General features: G+C 51.5%; 6 protein-coding genes across 6 annotated transcripts; 5 read left to right on the forward strand and 1 right to left on the reverse strand.

Annotated features, from left to right (window-relative positions):
* Positions 1–156: 156 nt before the first annotated feature.
* Positions 157–3179, forward strand: DSM5745_09001 (AP-2 complex subunit alpha; the record flags this gene model as incomplete). The annotated part of the gene is made up of 4 exons (XM_026751017.1): positions 157–608; positions 663–997; positions 1047–2971; positions 3018–3179. The coding sequence occupies 4 exons, from the start codon at positions 157–159 to the stop codon at positions 3177–3179; spliced, it is 2874 nt and encodes a 957-aa protein (XP_026600103.1).
* A 464-nt stretch (positions 3180–3643) lies between these two features.
* Positions 3644–4177, forward strand: DSM5745_09002 (uncharacterized protein; the record flags this gene model as incomplete). Its single annotated transcript, XM_026751018.1, has 3 exons — positions 3644–3764; positions 3830–3987; positions 4067–4177. The coding sequence occupies 3 exons, from the start codon at positions 3644–3646 to the stop codon at positions 4175–4177; spliced, it is 390 nt and encodes a 129-aa protein (XP_026600104.1).
* Positions 4178–5486: 1309 nt separating this feature from the next.
* Positions 5487–7063, forward strand: DSM5745_09003 (uncharacterized protein; the record flags this gene model as incomplete). Its single annotated transcript, XM_026751019.1, has 3 exons — positions 5487–5825; positions 5934–6636; positions 6798–7063. 3 exons carry the CDS (start codon positions 5487–5489, stop codon positions 7061–7063), a joined length of 1308 nt encoding a protein of 435 aa, XP_026600105.1.
* Positions 7064–7493: 430 nt separating this feature from the next.
* On the reverse strand, positions 7494–8264 carry DSM5745_09004 (YggS family pyridoxal phosphate enzyme; the record flags this gene model as incomplete). The annotated part of the gene is made up of 1 exon (XM_026751020.1): positions 7494–8264. One exon carries the CDS (start codon positions 8262–8264, stop codon positions 7494–7496), a length of 771 nt encoding a protein of 256 aa, XP_026600106.1.
* A 2428-nt stretch (positions 8265–10692) lies between these two features.
* DSM5745_09005 (histone deacetylase hosB) lies at positions 10693–13992 on the forward strand (the record flags this gene model as incomplete). Its single annotated transcript, XM_026751021.1, has 1 exon — positions 10693–13992. One exon carries the CDS (start codon positions 10693–10695, stop codon positions 13990–13992), a length of 3300 nt encoding a protein of 1099 aa, XP_026600107.1.
* Positions 13993–17447: 3455 nt separating this feature from the next.
* Positions 17448–18544, forward strand: DSM5745_09006 (uncharacterized protein; the record flags this gene model as incomplete). Its single annotated transcript, XM_026751022.1, has 2 exons — positions 17448–18280; positions 18334–18544. The coding sequence occupies 2 exons, from the start codon at positions 17448–17450 to the stop codon at positions 18542–18544; spliced, it is 1044 nt and encodes a 347-aa protein (XP_026600108.1).
* Between the last annotated feature and the right edge of the window lie 2516 nt (positions 18545–21060).

The raw sequence follows: 21060 nt of genomic DNA on the forward strand, positions 1-21060 counted from the left end.
TGTGAGCACCTCGAGACGATTGCGAAGACAGCCGCATCCCCTCAATTCCGATTATACTACGCATACAAAATTCTGGCATAATTCAGTCACTTTTCACCGTGCCTAGACCCTACCGCTCGTTCTACCGTACAACGTCCAGGACATCACGCAGCCACCATGTCTTCTATGCGCGGCCTGGTTCAGTTCATTGCGGACTTGCGAAATGCAAGAGCGCGTGAGCTAGAGGAGAAGCGAGTGAACAAGGAATTGGCGAATATCCGACAAAAGTTCAAGTCGGGGAGTCTCGACGGGTACCAGAAGAAGAAATATGTCTGCAAGTTGCTCTATGTTTACATCCAGGGGTACGATGTCGATTTTGGTCACCTGGAGGCTGTCAATCTGATTTCCTCCAACAAGTATTCCGAGAAGCAGATTGGATACCTGGCAGTGACACTTTTTCTTCATGAAGAGCATGAGCTGCTGCATCTTGTCGTCAATAGTATCCGGAAGGACTTGCTGGATCAGCACGAATTGAACAACTGTTTGGCTTTACATGCGGTTGCCAACGTTGGAAGTAGGGAGATGGGTGAAGCGCTCTCCACCGATGTTCATCGGCTGCTGATTTCTCCGTGAGACGCCCTGGTATGGTCATATCTAATCTGTGTCACTGATGGTCTCTGCAGTACCTCCAAAGCGTTTGTGAAGAAGAAGGCCGCTCTCACCCTCCTTCGCTTATACCGAAAATACCCTAGTATCGTGCAAAATCAATGGGCAGAGCGCATAATATCCTTGATGGATGATCCGGACATGGGCGTTACCCTATCAGTGACATCGCTGGTCATGGCCCTGGCACAGGATAGGCCTGACGAATATCGAGGAAGCTACGTCAAGGCTGCTCAACGATTAAAGAGAATCGTCGTCGACAATGACATTGCGCCGGACTATCTATACTATCGAGTACCATGTCCATGGCTTCAGGTCAAACTGCTACGCTTATTACAGTACTACCCCCCTTCAGGTAGGTCACATCCTCTCGCCGTTTGACAATGCGAGCTAATGCAATGCAGCTGATAGTCATGTCCGTGATATCATCCGCGAGTCGCTTCAGCAAATAATGCAGATCGCAATGGACACCCCAAAGAATGTGCAGCAGAATAATGCGCAGAATGCGGTGCTCTTTGAAGCGATCAACCTTCTCATCCACCTTGACACAGAACATACCCTGATGATGCAAATATCCTCGCGTCTTGGGAAATACATCCAATCACGCGAGACAAACGTGCGCTATCTCGGCTTAGAGGCCATGACGCACTTTGCGGCCAGGGCCGAAACTCTCGATCCAATTAAGAAGCATCAAAGTATCATTCTGGGCTCGCTTCGAGATAGAGATATCAGCGTGCGTCGGAAAGGCCTTGACTTGGTCTACAGTATGTGTGATATCACAAATGCGGCCCCGATTGTGAACGAATTGATGCGCTACCTTCAATCTGCCGACTACGCTATACGGGAGGAGATGGTCCTGAAAGTTGCCATCTTGACGGAGAAGTATGCTACGGACGCCCAGTGGTATATTGACGTTACACTGAAACTCTTGTCTCTTGCTGGTGACCATGTCAACGACGAAGTCTGGCAGCGAGTGATTCAGATTGTGACAAACAACGAGGAACTGCAGGCATACGCTGCTCAGACACTACTCACGTATCTGAAAAGCGACTGTCATGAGAGTCTGGTCAAAATTGGCTGCTATGTTCTTGGAGAGTTCGGTCATTTAGTAGCCGACAACCAAGGGTCAAGCCCGATAGAACAGTTTCTCGCCCTGCAAGCTAAAATGATGACCAGTACGGACAACACGCGCGCCATGATTCTGTCGTCCTTTGTCAAATTTGTCAATCTTTTCCCAGAAATCAAGCCCCAGCTCCTACACATCTTTCGACTGTACAGCCACTCACCGGACCCGGAATTACAGCAACGTGCATTCGAATACCTGTCGCTGGCGACACTGCCAACTGACGATCTTTTGCGAACAGTTTGTGATGAAATGCCTCCATTCTCCGAGAGGGCTTCTATTCTCTTGTCCCGTCTCCACCAGAAAACGGCCGGCACGACTGATAAGAAGACTTGGGTCGTGGGAGGCAAGGACGCCAACACAGACGGGGCGGAGATATTAATGGCACAAAACACAGGTCTAAAGCGATCATTTACTACGATTGTCAATGGCACACCTACGGGAGCCAATGGAGCTACTGCCTCCTCCAGCGCGTCAGGGGATTTGGCCGGACTAGACCTGAGCGCGTCTACACCACCACCGGCCCCTACGAACATGGCTAGCGCAGCGAACCTGTCTCCAGACTGGGACATTGGGTACAACAAGCTGTACTTCTCGGACGAAGGCGTGCTGTTCGAGGACCTGCAAATACAGGTTGGCCTGCGGTCCGAATTCCGTGGTCATTTGGGTGTGCTTAAGCTCTACATAAGCAACAAATCCTCTTTCCCCATCGGGTCATTGACTACGACTGTGGACAACCCATCCGCGCCCCATCTTAGGATCGATTCAAAGAGCCTTCCGGAGCCTTCGGTTCCGGCTGCTGGTCAAACCCAGCAAACCCTTTTCTTCGAGGCCAAAGGGCCATTTTCCAGTGCGCCTACAATTCGTATCTCTTACCTTGCCGGTGCCTTGCAGGCTTACACACTCCAACTTCCGATTCTGATGCATCGTTACCTGGAGCCCTCAAGTCTCACGGCAGAAGACTTCTTTAAGCGATGGCGCCAGATTGGCGGTGGTCCACTAGAAGCGCAAAACACCTTTGGGCTTGCGCCGAAGGCAGGGAGTGTCAGCGAGGGCTTCACAAAGCGGCTTGTAGAACAGTTTGGCTGGAAGTTACTGAGCGGCGTTGATCCGATTCCTACTAACATCGTGGGTTGCGCTGTGTATCACTCCGCGCAGGGAAAGATCGGTTGCCTTCTCCGATTGGAACCCAACTATGAGCGGAAGGTAAGCTACTCAATGGACTAGATCGGAATCATGCTGACAAGTCTAGATGTACCGAGTCACGATTCGAGCCACGCAAGAAGGAATTCCTCAAGCGCTCGCGCGGCAGATGGAGGAGAGGCTATCGCATGGAACGTTGTCGGACAGGAGCTATGTTCGTGAGAAGCCCAGGGGTATTGACGTTGGAGACGACTTTACCTCTGGCTATTAATACTGCACATAATTACACGCTTTCAACCTTACTGCCGTACACGGTGGTTTATTATGTATTATTGATATCATCTAGAGCCTATCCTGGTGTTGGGAAATGATACCCTCAGACTCGCTCCCTCAGTTCTCGCTTCCCCCCGCCGCCTTATTTTCTCTTCTCCTCCATAACACTCCCTCTTCTTCCTTTTCCACTCATCTACCATACCATTGCTCCATGGCTAATTCGAGCACCAAACACCTACCTGATCTTTTCTGATGTCTCTTTCTTTTCTTTACTTTCTACTAGCTTACCGATTCGGAAGATGCTTCTTCAACCTGAGCTCCCACCCGCCACAATCTCACCTCTTTGCCTATCCTGACATCCATCCATAACTCCACGTACCGTGTTGTGCCTGAAGGCAAATCGGTGCGTAACCTCTAACAAACCTGATGTATTCCACTGGTTGCTGACTTCCCCAGGCCAACATGGTGCTCTCAAATATGGATTACTTCAATTCGAAGGCCCACCGTGACATCGCAACAGCACGAGCCACTGATATTGATGTCCGTATTAAACGCCATACTTCTTTTTTCTTGCGTTGGCAAAGTAAGTATAATTCTACCCGGCCAGCCAAGCCCAAGATATGATCAGTTACTTACGATTCCTCTCAGATGGCAGAAATTTTGGCGACGCAGCTATGGCAGCTTTCGTGATCTGTGTTCTTGATCCTGAACGGCAAGCCGAGTTAGAAAACAAGTTCCATGATGAAACGCTCGAGTACTTTTGGGACCGGATGACTTTTCATGAGGTGAACAAGTCGGCCCCTCAGGTACGAAACCCTGTTTAAAATCATGCCTTCCTATGAGTAAAAGGTTGCCAATGCTGACACACTCTGTCTCAATCTACAGTTCAACCTCGAGTATGATGGGTGGTTCGATGCTCTTCCTGAGAAGGGTGTTACTCAAAAGGAAGCTACCCCTGCTCCTCGTACGGCTCTGGGGCAGAAGAAGGTGAAATGAACATGGTCAAGATCGACGAAACCCCGTATTCCACGTCTTCTAAGGAAAAATGCGTAGCCATTGGCCTGGACGTGGATAAATCTGCCTTCGACCCAGAGTCTAAGGGTTTTATCAAGTATCTGCGTTGGATAGTTGGCTCGCTCAAAGAGGGCCACCGAGCCCGAATCCGCAGCCAACGATGACGGCTGGGCAGTGGAGCCTACCATCAAGAGTGGGATCCCTAGAAACTCTTCATTCGTCTCGTTTTTTGACAAAAAGAGGCCGCTATCATTCTTGCATACGGCGCGTTCCCGGAATCTCGATATGACACGGAGATCCACCAATGTGTCGGCCGGATGAAACACGAAATCGGCTTGGTGCTTATTGCGGAGAAGGCCATTGTGGCCGCTGTAGAGTTTCATCTACCCGACAGCCGTATAAGCCAACACTTCAGAGCAAAGGAGGGCTCCAGGATCCGTCTGACATTGTCGTGCCCAACATATTCAGTCTCCCATGCACCGAACCCCTGTTCCTGATCGAAAACGATCTCCTTATCAAGTTTCGGGAGCTGTCTTCTCACTTTGCCTGGCGAGAAAATCAAGCAGCTGAAAGCGAAAGTCAAGTTCCCAGTCACACAGGAAGGGGCCAAGAGACAGGTGGACACAGTCAACCTTCTCACGGGCATCGAAGGACCAGAATCTCCCATTTCTTCCCACCTGCTTCCCACCTTCTTCCCAGGCAGAACATTGACCCAATCCCTGAAGTCGATCCGGGTCATGTCAAGTTCTAGGAGATCTTGCGGACAACGATGGCAAAGATCGACCTAAACGATGATCAAAAGGCCGTCCTCACATTGTGTGACAGTTTCCCTGACTTCCTCAAGATTGTTCAGTGGCTCCCGGGATCTGGAAAGACATTCCTGTTTGGTGTTATCGCACATTTCTTCATGCAGCTTGGTTTCTACGTAATTATCAGCGCACCATCAACTCGGCTTGCGATCAGAACCTCGACCAATTAGATGAGGCACAGAAACTACTCGGCACCAGCTTCCGCGTCGTTCGGTGCTATAGGCCTTTTGCAAAAAGTCAGGCATTCAAGGCCATGGTCAACCTACCCATATCTGACTCATCGACCTCTCAAAACCCTCAGCCTCAGACGATGCAGACAAAAACACCGAAGTCTTATCCAATGCCGCGCAGTTAGTCATGCTGCAGGAGATCAAGAACACTGCAATGGCCTACCACAACCGGCGAATTGGGCGACCTGACAGAAGGGTGCGTGCCCAGGCCGTCGCCGAGGCATGGGAAGCCGGGACCATGATCTGACGCTCATGGGGAACCTTCCTTCAGATGACCAGCGCGATCTTTCCTCAGGCAAGATCAAGCTCGATGAAGTCGAGAGCTGGAAGAGAAAAGAGGTTGATTGGTTCGAAGAACTCCGGAAGGCGATGAAGAAGATGAAGACTACTTTCTTTTCCGAGAGGGAAAATGATGATAAATCTTTAGCATTGATTGCATTTCGCGAAGCTGGGTACTGCCTAGTTGTTAGCCAGTCACGCGCGTTGATCTCCACCAACAACAACTTGGCCAGTACCATCTGCTCAAGACACTTTGCTCAGAAGACAAAGGGCGTTCTTCTTATTCGCGATGAGGATCCGAAAGAGCTCGAAGTCAACAGTTAGATCAGTGCAGTCAAATGCGGCTTTTTCCATAACGTTATTGGCATCATTGTTGGCGGCGATCACCTTCAGCTGCGTCCAACAGTCTTGACCGTAAAGCACGAACCAGGATGGAACGAGTTCAGTCCACAATTAGAGACCTCATTCGCTAGCCGCATGGTGAGTGCGCACCACCCCGTTCAAGTCCTAGGACAGCAACGTCGCTGTCGGCCCATCTTCACCGAGTTCCCCAAACTTCGCACGTATGGGGACAAAATGCACAGCCATCTGTCTACTCTGGGAATCTCAGTGAACCCCAGCTGGGAGAAGATGGTTCGCGACGAGTTCGATGCCACACCAGAGCTTGACACTGGTTGCTTTGTGCTTAGCATCAAGAACTCCTCATGTGAGGTTGACGATGCGAGCAAGTCCAAGTTCAACGCAGCAAATATGAGAGCTATCGTGACGCTTTGCGTCAGGAAATACGAGGCTGGTGGGTACCGCGGCAACGAGATGCGAATCATTACCATGTATGCAGCGCAGCGTGATCTTTACAAGCGAGCGTTCTTCGAAGTCCGCCATCGCCTGCCCGAAGCCGCCGTCCCAGCTATCGAGATACTACCTGAAGGGGTTATTCCGTCCATAGAAACAGCTGACTCGATGCAAGGCCGTGAAGGCAAGTGTGTTATTGTCGACTACGTCATTTCCGCAGCAAAGACAGCTAAGGACCTTGGATTTGTCAATGACGATAATCGGTGCAACGTTGCTCATACTCGGATGAACGAGGTCATGGTAGTTGTCGTTCCTTCACAGGTTGGCGATAGTAGCTCGAGAACCGGAGGCGAAAGAATCCCGTACATCGCGAATTATGTGCTGTGGGCAGCATAAAAAATCTCGCCATCGAGACCACAGGCCTCAAGAGTAAGTCACGTTCCATTCCTGCCCCGAACGGTGGTAAGTTACTAACTCGTATCTTGTGTTAAGATGCTGTCAAAATCGCATTTCTCGAGGAGCACATCGACGACGATGCTGACTCTATAGAGAATAATGATACCGCCGCGGAGAACACTGGTGCTACTGGGAATTGGACAAGCGACGACGCTGATGCGAACAAAGATGCTGCTACTGGTAATGGAAACTCGACTCAGGAAGAGCCCAAGATAGACGACAGCGAGTCTATGTGGGGGCCGGAGCCTGACGCGAGGAAGAGCGACGAGAAGAAGCGAGAAGAAGAGAAAAGCGAGGAGTAAGGAGTGTAGCTAGTAGGTACAATAAGCAGGAGAGTCCTCTAGGACAAAGATATCTGAGTTGTCCGGGCAGCGAATATTTAGTCACTTGGACAGGAGTCGACCATGGCCGGAGGAGCATCACACTGATCCCTGTGATCGTTCTTCAGCCAACCAAGGTCCGGGCATTAGTGTAGTAAATGACCAGATAGCTTTAAGCTGTTAGATACCGTCTCGGACGCCTTCCTTTGCCGTACGTAGTCAAGAAGCACGGAAAAAAAGCTTTGCTGCTGGGTCGGTATCCCCACGCGTTTCGCCGACTCGATAATCTATAACTTCCGGCTCTGGTGTATAGTCCTCTTAAGTTCTCTGACGGAATAGTACTCCGGCTGAAGCGTCATGCGCCAATCTCGACCTGACCATTAATAGCAACTCCTAAAGTCTCATCATGATCCTATGGGCTTTTGGGCGGCCTCCCCCCGAAGATGGTCGTCCCAACACGAATTTCATTGGAACCCATTGCGACCGCGCCCTCGAAATCCGAACTCATTCCCATAGATAACTCTAACTGGGCCCCCTCCAACCCCAGCTCCGCAACGACCCGATCCCTTGCTTCCCGTAAGCAAATGAAATCCTCGTTCTCATTATCGGGCGTCGTGGCCTTCGACCTTGCGATAGCTCCAATCGTCATCAAACCCTGCAGCCGCAGCCGCGGACACTGGTCCAGAATAAACCGGCACAGTCCCACGGCTTCCCCATTGGGATCGACCCCACTCTTACTCTCCTCGCCGGACGTGTTGACCTGCACAAAGACCCTCAGCTTCTCCTCCCCGCCCATCTCTGGCTTGCGTTGCCCCCATCCCTTATCCAGTAGTGATGCCTTCTTTTCGCTGTCTACGCTCTCAACCGCCCAGAGCGCGCGTGTATCCCTCGCCAGTGAAAGAGCCTTGTTCGACTGGAGTCCGCCGATGAAGTGCCATTTGATACTTTTCGGAAGTAACCGCGCCTTCTCTTGTAGTTCTTGGAGATAGTTCTCGCCGAAGTGCATATGGGCGGCTGAGGATTCATGGAGCGCAAGGATGTCGGACGCGGGCTTGAGCTTTGAGACGGCGACAAGGCGTGGCTGTTTTGAGAGGGACGCCTTGGATGTTGCGGAATTGATGAGGGATCTTACGGAGAAGAGGTTGTCGATGAGGGTTGTTGTTCGTGCCGGGGAGGGGGGCATGATGGCGGGTTGGTCTGAAGAGTGGGACGTCATGCCGCTGTTGGAAGTATGGCAGTATGCTGATCGGTAAAGACTGATTGCGTGAAATTGGCTGTTGGAGGACTTGGTTAGAACTGGAGGGGTGAGGGGAATTTGGAGAATTGCTGTTGGCGGTGAGGCCCAGACTGCGAGGCTGTTGGAGAGAGCTTAAAGGATCAATTATGGCATCTCTAGTGGTATATCTAGTATATACAGCGCAAGATTGGCAGAGAGCATTTTAATGTGAAATTATGAACAGGTATAGACAGTTTTCATATTAAGTTTCGAGAATGCTCATAGAAAGTAGTCCGGGGAGGACAAGGCACGTGATCCGGAAGATCACCTCAGTCCGTGTCCGTGTCACTAGCCAAAAGCAGTTAGTGCGTCAGATTGGCCCGTACCCTGGCTCCATCATCGACCAGCATCGACATCATGATCCGTCACCACCATGATGTCTTAATTGGATAAGGCCATCGCCAAGCTCCACTCAATCCTTGTGGGTAGAACGTACTCCTCCGTAGTCGTACACGCAAGCCGATAATATTATCTGTCGCGGATGAACATCTTAGTAAAGGCTAAAAGGCTTGAGACGGTCTGCGACTCATCATCCATTCAATTCTCTTCAGCTGACAGACCTGCCGAGTCTTTCCAAGTTCCGTACAAACGCAGAGTACAGAGTAGTACAAAGTAGAGGCGCCAACTGAAACTGAGCACCAAAAAAAGACCAGCAGAGCCATTCATTGCTGGCGCCTAGAGAAACGCAAGCCTTTGCAGTTCTGGGCATGATAAGAATGGATTGGCGGGCAGCTGGCCAGATCGCTATGGAGTGGATTTTGGAATGACCGGTTCATCAGTCGTAGTGGATGTTCTTTGCCGCTGGGTTCTTAGCACACCACTCCACTGCAGCGCTTCTCTGTGCTGACGTCAAATAATACCCTGAGCTTATGTCCATCAACTTTCCTCTTTCTTTGAATACTTATATACCCCCAGTCCATTGTGGTTCTGTCGTTGATCTACTTACCTCTCTACCTCCTCTCCTCCAGGTCTATCTGACCATCATCCATCTCCTCCGCTTGGTACCATTGCATTCTACCGTACTGTCTATCGTACACTCGTCTCCGCATACCCCTCACTTGGAGTTTCTGCTCTCGTTCTTACCGTGAATCTCACAGCCCTGGAGGCAGATCGACATCCGATCTATACGAACGACTGGCTCAGCTGGGTGTACAAGAACATACTATAGTTGTTTCGCGCATCTACCTCTGCATCTTTAGAGAGATGTGTCGCCAACTCCTCACGTCGTATAGCTGGTGTAAATGCGATGAAGACGCTGGCTATCAAGCCTGCGGCGCTGGCCCGTGCCCTGGCACTGGAGTCGAGAGGGTGACCATGACCATGTATTGTTTCTGTATGTACAAACGTGGCAATGTGACTATTTGTTTCTCTTCTAATATACTTCAGGTACGAGACACGCGACGCAAAAGTTCATCACTGAAAAGAAACACGAAAAAAGACACGCGAAGCACCAGCGGAAATTGAGCCGTACTTCACTTTCTTCTGTCGGTTCAGGTTCCTCGTACTCGAGTGACAGTCTGGACCAGGAGAAATCCGTCACGCGCGGGAGGTGGTACAGGCGGTTCTCGGGGATATTTTAGGCTGAGCTGCTCTGACCTTACGATAACGACATCTCTGCATCTAGGGTTGCTGGTGCTTGGCTCTTTTGACGGCGTTCTGGGTCTAAGCTTGGTTATTAGGAGTTCTAAGGGTGGAACTGTGATGATTATTTGCTAGATGTTTTATAGATAAAGGACTTGCATGATCATCCTCTCCCCTGTAATCTGTATACACCCTCTGGCCTGCACACAAGGAAAATCCACCTGTCGGAGTATCCATGCTATAAGCGATATATTCTATAGACCATGGCCGTAGCCGCTGCGCAGTTGCCGGTGACTATCAAGACAGGTGGACCTTATATGCAGGCCAGAGGGTGGTTGGCCCCTCCGTGCTGAACAAGGGTTAGTGTAGGGTTCTATACAACTCCGCCACCTAAGAGCTGTCAGTTAAGCTCGGCTGCTCGGGGCACATCAAATGCTCTGCGAATATTTCATACCATCAGTATCTAACATGCAATAATTATAATTATACACAGAACGCTCAATCATTGCGCATGAGATCCAAGTATGGAAAGACAGACTGGAGCCCCTTGACCACGGCCGAATCAGGAGGCTGTTAGTGCCTGGCTTGTGATTGTTATGTTTCCAGATCCTCCCTTCACTCACTCCCCCTGTTTGCTCCTGACAGCCTACAGGACGTCTACAACAATATTCTGTTTGTTTCTTTCACCCTCTTATTCTTTTATTAGCTCCCGTTGAGTCACCATTCAAATGAGACCGCTGCCTTCTGCGTCATCATGGACCCCTCCAACCCAGCTGGGCCAGCTCCCATCGAAACCCCCCCTGCGCCGCCCATCGATCCCTCAATCTTCTCTGAACGTCTAAGCGACACCCTTACTGCGACCACATTTCCCACCTCTCCGTCCGCGTTTTCATCATCCTCGCTCTTATCGCCCTCCGATCTCCCCGCGCATCCGGCATCGCAAGCAATACCCAGGCGCGATCAATCAACCTCTACTCTAAACAAGCGCTCCTCAACTGATTCTCTCCGATCAACACAGCTCGGGGGTCCCAGCTCTTCCCGGCCCAGTATGTCGCGTCGAGCGTCGTCCACGTTCGCGACGTCACTCAACGCCAACGGGATAACAACGTCCAGTATTGCAGCTGAACACTTCAAAAAAGAAGTTGAGCACCACCAGTCCGCCGACCTACAATCTCAAACCTTGGTGGTCATTCACGATGCGTGTTACGGCCATCGCTTTTCGCGTCCTCGCACTCCTCGCGCCGCGTTGAGCTCGATTGTGGAGCGGCCGGAGCGCATTCAGGCTTGTGTCGTGGGTATCTCCGCTGCCTTCGTTCGCCTTGCCCAAAGACATGCTGGAGGATCGTCTGCCCCTCACCCAGACCTGGACCTACAGCAGCTTCCTGTTCCCCCCTTTCAGATCCGCAAGACAACAAGGACATTGCCATTGAACTCGACGGCCGTTACAAATGTACATGGGACGAAATGGATGGAGGATCTCAGAACAATGTGCGACGCTGCGGAATCGCGTCTTGCAGTGAATGGCAAGGAACTAGTACGGCCTCGCAGTACTGGCAAAGACGACACCTCCGGGGCTCCTGCACCGGCCTTCCATGAGGGGGATCTTTACTTGTGCTCGGAGTCGTTGAACGCTTTCGAGGGAGCGCTGGGCGGCGTGTGCGAGGGTATTGATGCGGTGTTCGGGCCAGGGCCGACGAAGCGCGCATTCGTTGCAATAAGGCCTCCAGGTCATCATTGTTCTTCGGACCATCCTTCAGGATTTTGCTGGATTAACAATGTCCATGTGGGAATTTCTTACGCTGCGATGACCCATGACCTCACGCATGCTGCAATCTTGGATTTCGATCTACACCACGGCGACGGTGGGCAAAACATCACTTGGGAGCAGAACAGGAAGGCCTTAGCTGCTCCCAAGAATGCAGGAGCTCACAAGAAAGCTATGATTGGGTATTTCAGCTTGCATGACATCAATTCGTACCCTTGCGAGATGGGCGAAGCGGATAAAGTGCGCAACGCGAGCGTTTGTATCGACAGGGCACATGGGCAATCCATCTGGAACGTGCATCTTGAGCCGTGGAACACAGAACAGGACTTTTGGGACCTTTATTCTGCCAAGTACACTGTCCTGCTAGACAAGGCCCGTGCCTTTCTAAAAATGCATACTGAACGTCTAGCGAGCGCTCCGACTGGACCCGCGCCGAAGGCAGCCATCTTCCTCTCGGCCGGGTTCGATGCTAGCGAATGGGAAAGCGCGGGTATGCAGAGACACAAGGTCAATGTGCCAACCGAGTTCTACGCTAGATTCACGGCCGACGTTGTCCGGATGGCGGAGGAAGAAGGACTAGGTGTTGATGGACGGTGTATTAGTGTCCTTGAAGGAGGGTACAGCAACAGGGCGCTGATATCAGGCGCCTTGTCTCACTTATCAGGGCTTTCAGATACGCAAAGCGCACAGTTGACCGGCGATAACTCCATCGACCGTTTGGCGACCGAAATGACAGATCGTCTTGGTTTGGCCGATAACGTACCCACTGAAATGCCGGTTTACCATGCCGCTTATGACCAGGAATGGTGGTCTCCACCTCTATTAGAAGAGTTGGAGGCTCTGGTGTATCCGGCTCTTTCGCCTAGCAAGCCTAAAGAGAAGTCGGCCCCGACGTATTTTGCTCCGACGCAGTCATTTACCGCAAAAGTCGTTCTTCCAAGCAGGGATCGGAAATCTACAGGTTCACATGCCAGCTTAGAGCTGGAGCAGCCGCCTCTACCGCCAGTCGATTGGGCTGTAGCAGCACATGAGCTGTCCAAGGTTTTGATACCAAGTGATAGACAGACCGGTAGCTGTCGGCCTGAAGAACTCAATGAAAAGGCTTCGCGATTGAGACGTGAACGTCATGCCGGCAGCACTGGTGCTCGCGATGCAGCGGGAACTCCAACTAAGCCTGTGGCAGGGGAGGAAAAGATGCAGCTCCGCGTAAGAAAGCCCAAAGTTTCCGCTCCTAGCACACCGAGACCTGAGACTCCGGCACGCCGAACTATCAAGAACAGCCGTAGGACAACACTTGACTCTCCCAGCGTTACCTCGGAGCCATCCAAATCCCCTGGACCGCGCACTTCACGAAGAAAGAGTGCAAATTCGACCACTGCCAGTACGTCTTCTGCTACCGAGCAAGATCTACCCCCTCCAAGACCGTTGTCGCAGGGTTCGGTCACCATACGCAAGACTGCTGCTTCCAAAGCTGCAGCGTCGCGTTCAACAACTCCCAAACGCGCTGCGAGTCAAAAGAAACCACCAGCTGTACCCCGGGTACCTAGTACGTTTCTCTCTGCAACGACTCCGGAGGAGCACTCGATCGCATCACAGGCTACATCTGACGCCAGCGAGCGGGTGCTTGACGACATGGATCAACTCGCCTCTAACGTTCAAAAGCTGAGCATAAAACTCAAATTGCCTTCTCCTGAAGAGAACGCTTCACGAGAAATGAAGGCAGCAGAGGACCGCAAACGTAGGGCCCCCAAGGGTCCTTCCAAAGCGCCTCGGTCCCTCAAGAAAGCAGCAGCGCGTAATCAGCCCTCGAATACTGATTCGAAGACGACGCCTCAGCTTCCAGTGAGCACTTCCCAGGACGACACTCCGCTACCGGACGTCCCTAGACAACCGTCTACATTGGCTACCGAGACAGAATCAGTCACTGAAAGACTAACAAGCGATTCCTTTGTGACTCCGGTAGCGTCATTGCCCACTGCATCCACCACTCCGGTCATAGAGACTACAAAACCCATACCAGTGGATGAAGAGCATCGTCCGCTTCAGGAGCTCTTTCTGGGACGAACAACCTCATCGCAGAGTTCGAATGCAAACGCAGGCATCTCGCCGCCTCTTACCCCTGGGCCTGCGAGCAATGCGACAAGTCCCCCGTCCATGTTGTTCTCACCCCCTGCTTCTGTGTCTGTGACAAAACATGGCCTTCCTGGGCTCACGTCTTCTGGACCGATCCCATTTGCTCCATCGGAAGCTTCTAGTCCATTGACCGTGTCCAACACTGAGCCTAACTGAGCACCGTGCTGTTCCTCTCTAATCGCAACGATTGGGACCGGAGTTGGTGCTCTTGTCTAGTCTTCTTCTTTTGCTTTACCTGGGATTTTTTATTGATATACCCCCTTGTGTTGGAGTTGCGTTTTCAAAATGGATAATCGGATAATCTTAAGATCAAATAAGTCATGGCTTTAATGAAATCAAATCCTCGTTTTTTACCTTACAAACAGCCTTGGCCGTGGTCTGAATGACCCCACCCCATCGCGAACTTTATTAACTTCAACACCACAAGCTCTTCGTATCATCAACATCGCCTCCGTCCCAAACAACTCATTCCAAATCCAAAAACCATACATACCTTCTTTAAAAACAACGCAAGGGCACCTATAAATAACGCAATGCCTGCCTCCGACAGTCTCCGTACGTCACTCCTACAGCCAATTCCCCTCCCCTCTTACCCCTCTCTTCCTCATCACCTCAGCCATATCCGATGAACACTGGTATACTACTTCAACCCAGACTAACACATCGCAGAGCCCCCTCTCAACACCGCTGAGCGCGCAATTGTCAAGAGCTACGGCGGCTGGACCAACTTCTTGTTTAGCCACGGGCTCAAGCCGTGGAACCAGGACGAAGCAGACGAGGGATTGAGCATTTTGAAGGGTCTTGCCGCTCAGGGATAGGGCTTGTCTGCGTCAAGCAAGCGATTAGGCTGGGATAAATTGGCTTTCGTGTCCAGGACTCCTGTTGTTCTTCAGAAAATGATGAGATGGAATGGGGTGGTACCGGCGCGGTTTTTTTTTTTTTTTTTTGTTTTTGACTGAGGTTGCGCCTGTTGTATGAATAACAAGGCAGATGAATAGTTGAGATGTACTCTTGTCCCTCAATGCTTATCACTCCACATCCAATTGTGCTAGCACAAAAACAAAAACAAAAAACATACAACAGCTGGGATTCGCATGTGGTCACCCACCATACTACTAACCAGCCGGCGTGTGGTTTAAGTACGGCTGAGCGGACGGGAAGCCCTGTTCTCCACACCCTGTGGTCGTATGTGCATGATGCTGCCAAGCCAAAAACTATATAGCACATTTCCTTGCCCAAACCCTGGATCTCTCACAATAACTACATTTCAAGGATGTGGCCACACCAACAACAGCAACAGTCATGTAAGATCGCCCGGTCGGCATGCAGATTATGCGCCATGATGGACTGAATAGTGTCCTTATGTTGTTGGCACCAAGCAATGGCTCTTGTAAGCATCCTAAACAGAGCTTCTCAGAGGGTTTGTTCCCAGATATACCTAGTCGCACGCTGCTCCCCTATCACTTCAAGTCAGCCCCGTGATTTCCATCATGGACAAACTATCCACGTGCTATACCCTTGCCTGTCTTCTGCCAGGTCCAGTCGAAGCCCGCAGAACTTGAACAGGATCCACAGCAGATCCGTGGAGTAGGCAGTCGATATCACCAAAAGCTCTCGTCCCGCGATTCACACTGCCAGACCGTGGCCCATGTCATGAGTCTTGCCCTGTGCCCCAACAGCCCATTCGCCTCCGGCTCTGTCCGGTCACAGTGTCTCTACCTCCGTCCTCTTTAAGGCCATGGCCAAGGTTGATAATGGCGCATGGACAGTGTTGCAACCATCGTTGCAAGGGCCGCACCTTTCTGCCCCGATCTCCATCAACTGAGGGAATTTGCAACGTCATCAAGGATCTAGAAACACCACCTTACAAGCTCGCTAGCCGCGGTAATGGAAGCTCTCTTCAACATCGACGGCATTCCCGCAGAATAGGTAGGATACATCGAGCAGCGTCATTGTTAACAGAAGACGAGCTGAACACTTCCGCAGCCATCGGACCCGAATCAGCGTGGATATAGTTCGCGGCGGAGAGCATGGGGTGTTCGTCGGTGGACAGTCACCGTCAGAAATGGTTGCTGTTGTTGTGGGCGGGGTCCTGTCTCAGTTGCTCCGGGGACACTGTCCACCTGGTCTGGTATTCCAAGGTGCAGAGTGGGCATGATAATACGAGTGCGGGTTCCAAGTATCATGCGGCGCTGGTGACGAGTATGTTGGTGTTTGTATGTTGTCGGTAGTATTCAAACCGAGTGGATGTATCGAGTGCGTAGGAAATAATTGACATAGACTAATGTCAGAGCAAGTCTGCATATTTAATGAGCATCATGTTGGTCTATCGATGAGGTCGAAGCTCAAGGTATAACACAGCTTTCATTTGGCTAGCCATATTGGCCTATTCAGATCATGGCCAGGACTTCAGGATGTCACCAAAGCGTGACAGGGAATAAATACAGAGCACATCCTCTACAGTTTAGACCATGGTCATGAGCTAGGCTATCAATGCAACCTTGGGAGTCGGAATCGACTGCGGTTGTTGCAACAAGACCAAGCATTGATCTCCGCCAGTTCGGCGCAATCTCACCCTTATCACAATAGAAACTCTTTCTGAAGGCTCTAGATGCAGGTCTCCAGGACGACCACAAACAAGGATGCTCAGCACCACTACCAATGTTTCTTGAACTACTGCTGGTGGGATAGCTCTACCAGCCAGGAGACGAACCTGTAGTTGTCAAGAAGATACCTGGTGGTGCTAGCGTTGCTCGGAAGGCGCTTTTATCCATGGGTTGGCTTTTCTTGCTTTCGTCTGAGTGTTTGAGGCCAAATATTGAATCCAGCCCTAGATCGAGGGCATTTGGTTGCTGAAATGGCGCGTCTAACTGAGGTATCAGCCAGGAACGTCAAGCGTCCACCGGACCTTTTTACTCATCCTGATCCTTGAGGTGAGATTGGGAAGTATCCCGCCCAACTGGATTGAATCTTGGCTGGCCTAGTACAGAAAGAACGAAGCTTACACCTGATCGAGAGCTGGTATGATGTGTTCGGCAACCCGGCGTCTTGAGAGGGCCTCTTGGACATTCGGCGGTGCTGCTACCGGTGTAATGTAATCGCCAATGGACGATTCAGTATGGAATATTGTCCTTGAAGGTATCAACAGAATCTCAATAATAAAAGACGGTATACGGGATACTAGTCACTCAGGGTCATCATATTGACTAGTAATCCTGAGGAGCTCGCGTCTGCAAGGTAAAGGACGCGTCCGATGCACAGCGCGATGATGGGCGAAGACTATGACTCGATGACTCGTGATGAATCATTCCGAGCATCATCAAGACACTCTGTTTTCGGATTGACTAGGGCCAGCCGGTTTGTCACCGTGTCACGGACCTCACGGTTGCAATAATACGGGCCTGTGTCGAGAGAACGCCCAATCAGGATTAAGATTCGCGTTGTGAGTCAACCAACTGGATTTTCCCGCTCCGTCACGTGCTCCTGGCTCCGCCCGACGCTACCGGTACCTATCTCTTATCTGTCACCTTCATGTCCCTTCTTGTCCAGAGTCCATTCCATCACGAACGACCCTTCTTTGACGATATCCCTGGACACTATTGACCTTACCGATGGCGATTCACCCTAGTTTCCCATCGCAAGACGGGCCATTGTCCTCTCAGCAGGCCCGCGCGATCTCGGCTTGGACCGAACAGGCTGCGGCTTCCTTGGAGAACCTTACAATTACCGAGTCGGCTCCCACGAGCACTACCTTGCGGGGTGCGACTGTCTCGCTCTCGATTCCCCTAGATGACCCTGTCCCAGCCGCAGATGGTACCGCGCCCAGAATCAAGACCTTGTGTCAAAGCACAGCAGAGAAAGTCCAAAAGGTGCCGGCGGTCACCTTCCGACGCCGAGAACCGCTCCGCCGTGATAGCCTGAAGAGACGGGAGGCGTTGCTCAAGGGTAAAGACGGCAGTCGCCGGAGGCAGCGCTGGGAGAATGACCGTCTCCTCCATAATCCTTGGGCTGAGATGCCGTCTCCCAAGGATTGGATGCCGCAGCCCACGCATACTCGCCACGAACCGATGCCGTATTTTCTAGCGCCGTTATGGGACAGCCACTACGCACATATCGAGCGACCCGCGCCAGCCAAGCCCAGGCACCACATCCCGAAGGAACTCCGTCATAAGCTGAAACATGCTCGGGCGGCCCGCGGTATGTTGCAGGATCTGGAAGAGGATGTTCGGCAGTATATCAAACAGTGGCAGCTAGTGCGGAAGAAGGACGGGCTCGCGGACGCGTCGTCATCGTCTGATGAAGACTCCGAAGACGAGGTCGTGTTTGTCGGCCGGAACGGACAGAAGCTGCAAAATATGCGCGAGCCGCCGAGCTCGCATAATCAGTGCCAGGGAGAAAAGATGGTGTTTGAAAGCTCCATCGATGACCCTACTGCTGGCTTTGGGTATGTGGCTGGAAATATGACATGATCAGGAGTATCATGCTAACGCTCGCCAGTCGGTGGCTTGTCCACTCAATAGCTTCCTATTATGGTCTCCATACATGGTCCGTGACCATTGTCGGAACCGCTCGACGGGAGGCCTATGTTGGCTTCTACCCACCGTCTCCACGCGCGGACTTGCTCTCCCATTCTCCCTCAAGCTGCCGTGGCGAAGTCTCATTCCAGCCTGGCGAAAAACTTCCCCAACCTTTGTGGAAACAGGTCTGATTCACCTGCCAGGGTGCATATTGGATGTCTAGTACATACAACTATGTTTGTTAGAGACTTAGAGAGCTATACCTGGTATCGGCAGATATCGGCGGATAACTCCAGCCTCGAGGTATGGTGTAAGATAGAGGTTGAATCGAGACCCTGCGGAATCAATTTCCAGAGCCGGTGAGAAGTGAAAGCCCAATGTACAAATGCCTGAATCCCAAGTATACTTTGGACTCACCCTTCCCCGCCACCGAGCTTCGGTGTAGGAGTTCCTACGCAGCAGGTAAACTGCGAACTGCAAGGGATGTCAATCAATATTGACATCACCAAGCGCCTTACCTGTGTTATTAAATATTGCTACTTAGGGGATTCGACGGTACCTACATTGTATCTGACTAGGTGGTGGGCTCTTTTCGAACCCTGACGCACCTGATGGTACGTTCTGGTCGGGGCTGACCAGCTTGACGATCTATTCCAAGGACCACGTCCAGGACTCTCCTGTTTTCTTTGGGATACCTCAACGAGGAAAAGCAAAACCCTCCAATGACGCACTACTCCGGAGTATGCGGATTACAAAGTATCTGAGAACTTCCCTAGACTCTAGGAACTCCCTGCATGAACAGTCACACGGAAATGCAGCCTGCATGTTCGACGTCACAAGGAGACTACTGCTCGGTCATTTTTTGGCCGTTGAAAAGGCGGCAGGGCATACCACTTTGTTTTGTCCCAAGTAAACAAGTATCAGGCCTCAGGTACCGACTGAATCATCCAGTTCAAGAGGTTAGGTAAGTCGTCTGCGCTTTTGTAGTCACGGTACGACATATCTAGCTAATCCCCGCTTTCCGTGGGGGCGACTGGTAACCGGTGATGAATCGTGATACCCTAACATTGCTTATGAGCAATCATATTCATGACTCGATCGTCCCTTTTCCCGATTCCTCGTCATTCGCGGGGTAAGACGCAGCGCTGTGCAGACGGACAAGACAGCCTGGTCATTAAGCACGTACCCGGGATGCATGGCCCTCCGGCCTTGACTTGATTGAGCGCAAAGACGAGAAGAGTGTGGGGAACCTTGAACCATGAGAAGGCCTTGTGATATCGGCCACTGCTCACTGGATAAAGCGATACAAGAGTATGGAGGTGCTGCAGAACTTGGCGAAATCGCTAAGGCGTCTTTGACCCCAGTATTACGTCGTGGTCACTGGTCGGTCGCTCGGTCTGGCCCATGGGGATTTTCTGCGGCTAGGAGGGTAAACAAGTATATCTGATTGATGATCGGTGGATAGTGGAGTAATCGGCAGCGACGGCGATCCTCAGTGATGGAGCGATCAGGTTCAACCGTTCAAAACTTCGTTGGCGTTTACTGGTTGTGAGTGTGGGGAGATGGTTCATGCTCATGGGCCCCTACTCCGTAGACACCGTGGCAGGCAAACCGATACCGGAATCGACGGCGAAGTGCGCTCACGCAGATGTTTTGTTTGTGGTCGAGTTCGAACCGGTCTGTTGGCAATCCTCCGAAGAGAAGTTGGGAATCATCAAAGTTAGGCGATCAGGCATCGAGACTCCCTCTTTCTCTAGGCGACTGGTTCCAAGTATATACGTCTTGTCTGCCGCTTCGCTCGGGCAGCTTTGAAACGCAGGCACCCTGTCAGAGCTCTGCCCGCTTTTCGGTCTGCAATCAGCTTGGGATGCGCTGCATGTGAAACGGCGGGGACCGCTGGAACGCTGAATAATACAGGCACGAGAACGCTTTTTGCGCAAAACGACGGCTCGGTTCAGCCTGAAGTAGGAGGGAGAGGCGTGCAGTGCTACGGAGTAATGAGGCAACCCTCGCAGCCTTGCTCCCGAAATAGCCCGGGGGGTGTTGGTTGTCGCATGGTGCAGGATGACGAACCTGGTCTCGGATGGTCAGCCGGGTAGCGTACGGAGTAAGCAGGTTCTGGAATCTGCTCGGGGCGGAGGACTGAGAACTGTAGTCGAAAGACGTAGCTGTAGACTACGTAAAGTTGTGGGGTGATGTACGAGAAGCAAGATGCCCTGATGAAATGGGGTGCCTGGAAGAGCAACTGTACATGCTGCTATCGACCCCAACAATCTACTTCATACTCACAGTAAACAATACCTACCAGAAGCCAGAGTAGGATGCCCATAAGCTTACGACCATGACCCTTTCCTCCGACTGCTATTATTGGTCCCATCCAGGGCCTGAAGGAGATCAATAATGCCTGAATACACTCCGTAAGGTTGGCGACGTGGCTGAGGTCCTGTGGTCGCCCGTTCAACAGGCATACCTGCTGTCCAGGGCCGTCATCTGCGGTATGCTCTCGGGTCTCCCCTGCTTTCCACTCCCATTCCGCCCACATCGCATGCTCTTCCATCTTGATTACCTTCTTTCCCTTCTTTTTACCCTGCCCTTATTCTGGAGATTATTGCTTACCTTATTTATCCAGGCAAGCCCTCATATGACCACTATAACCCTTCTCCCTCGCCTTGTCAGCTTTGTGGCCCATCCTTAATTCAAGTATAGG

This window comes from Aspergillus mulundensis, assembly GCF_003369625.1.
Source record: "Aspergillus mulundensis strain DSM 5745 chromosome Unknown scaffold_11, whole genome shotgun sequence".
Lineage (NCBI taxonomy): Eukaryota > Fungi > Ascomycota > Eurotiomycetes > Eurotiales > Aspergillaceae > Aspergillus > Aspergillus mulundensis.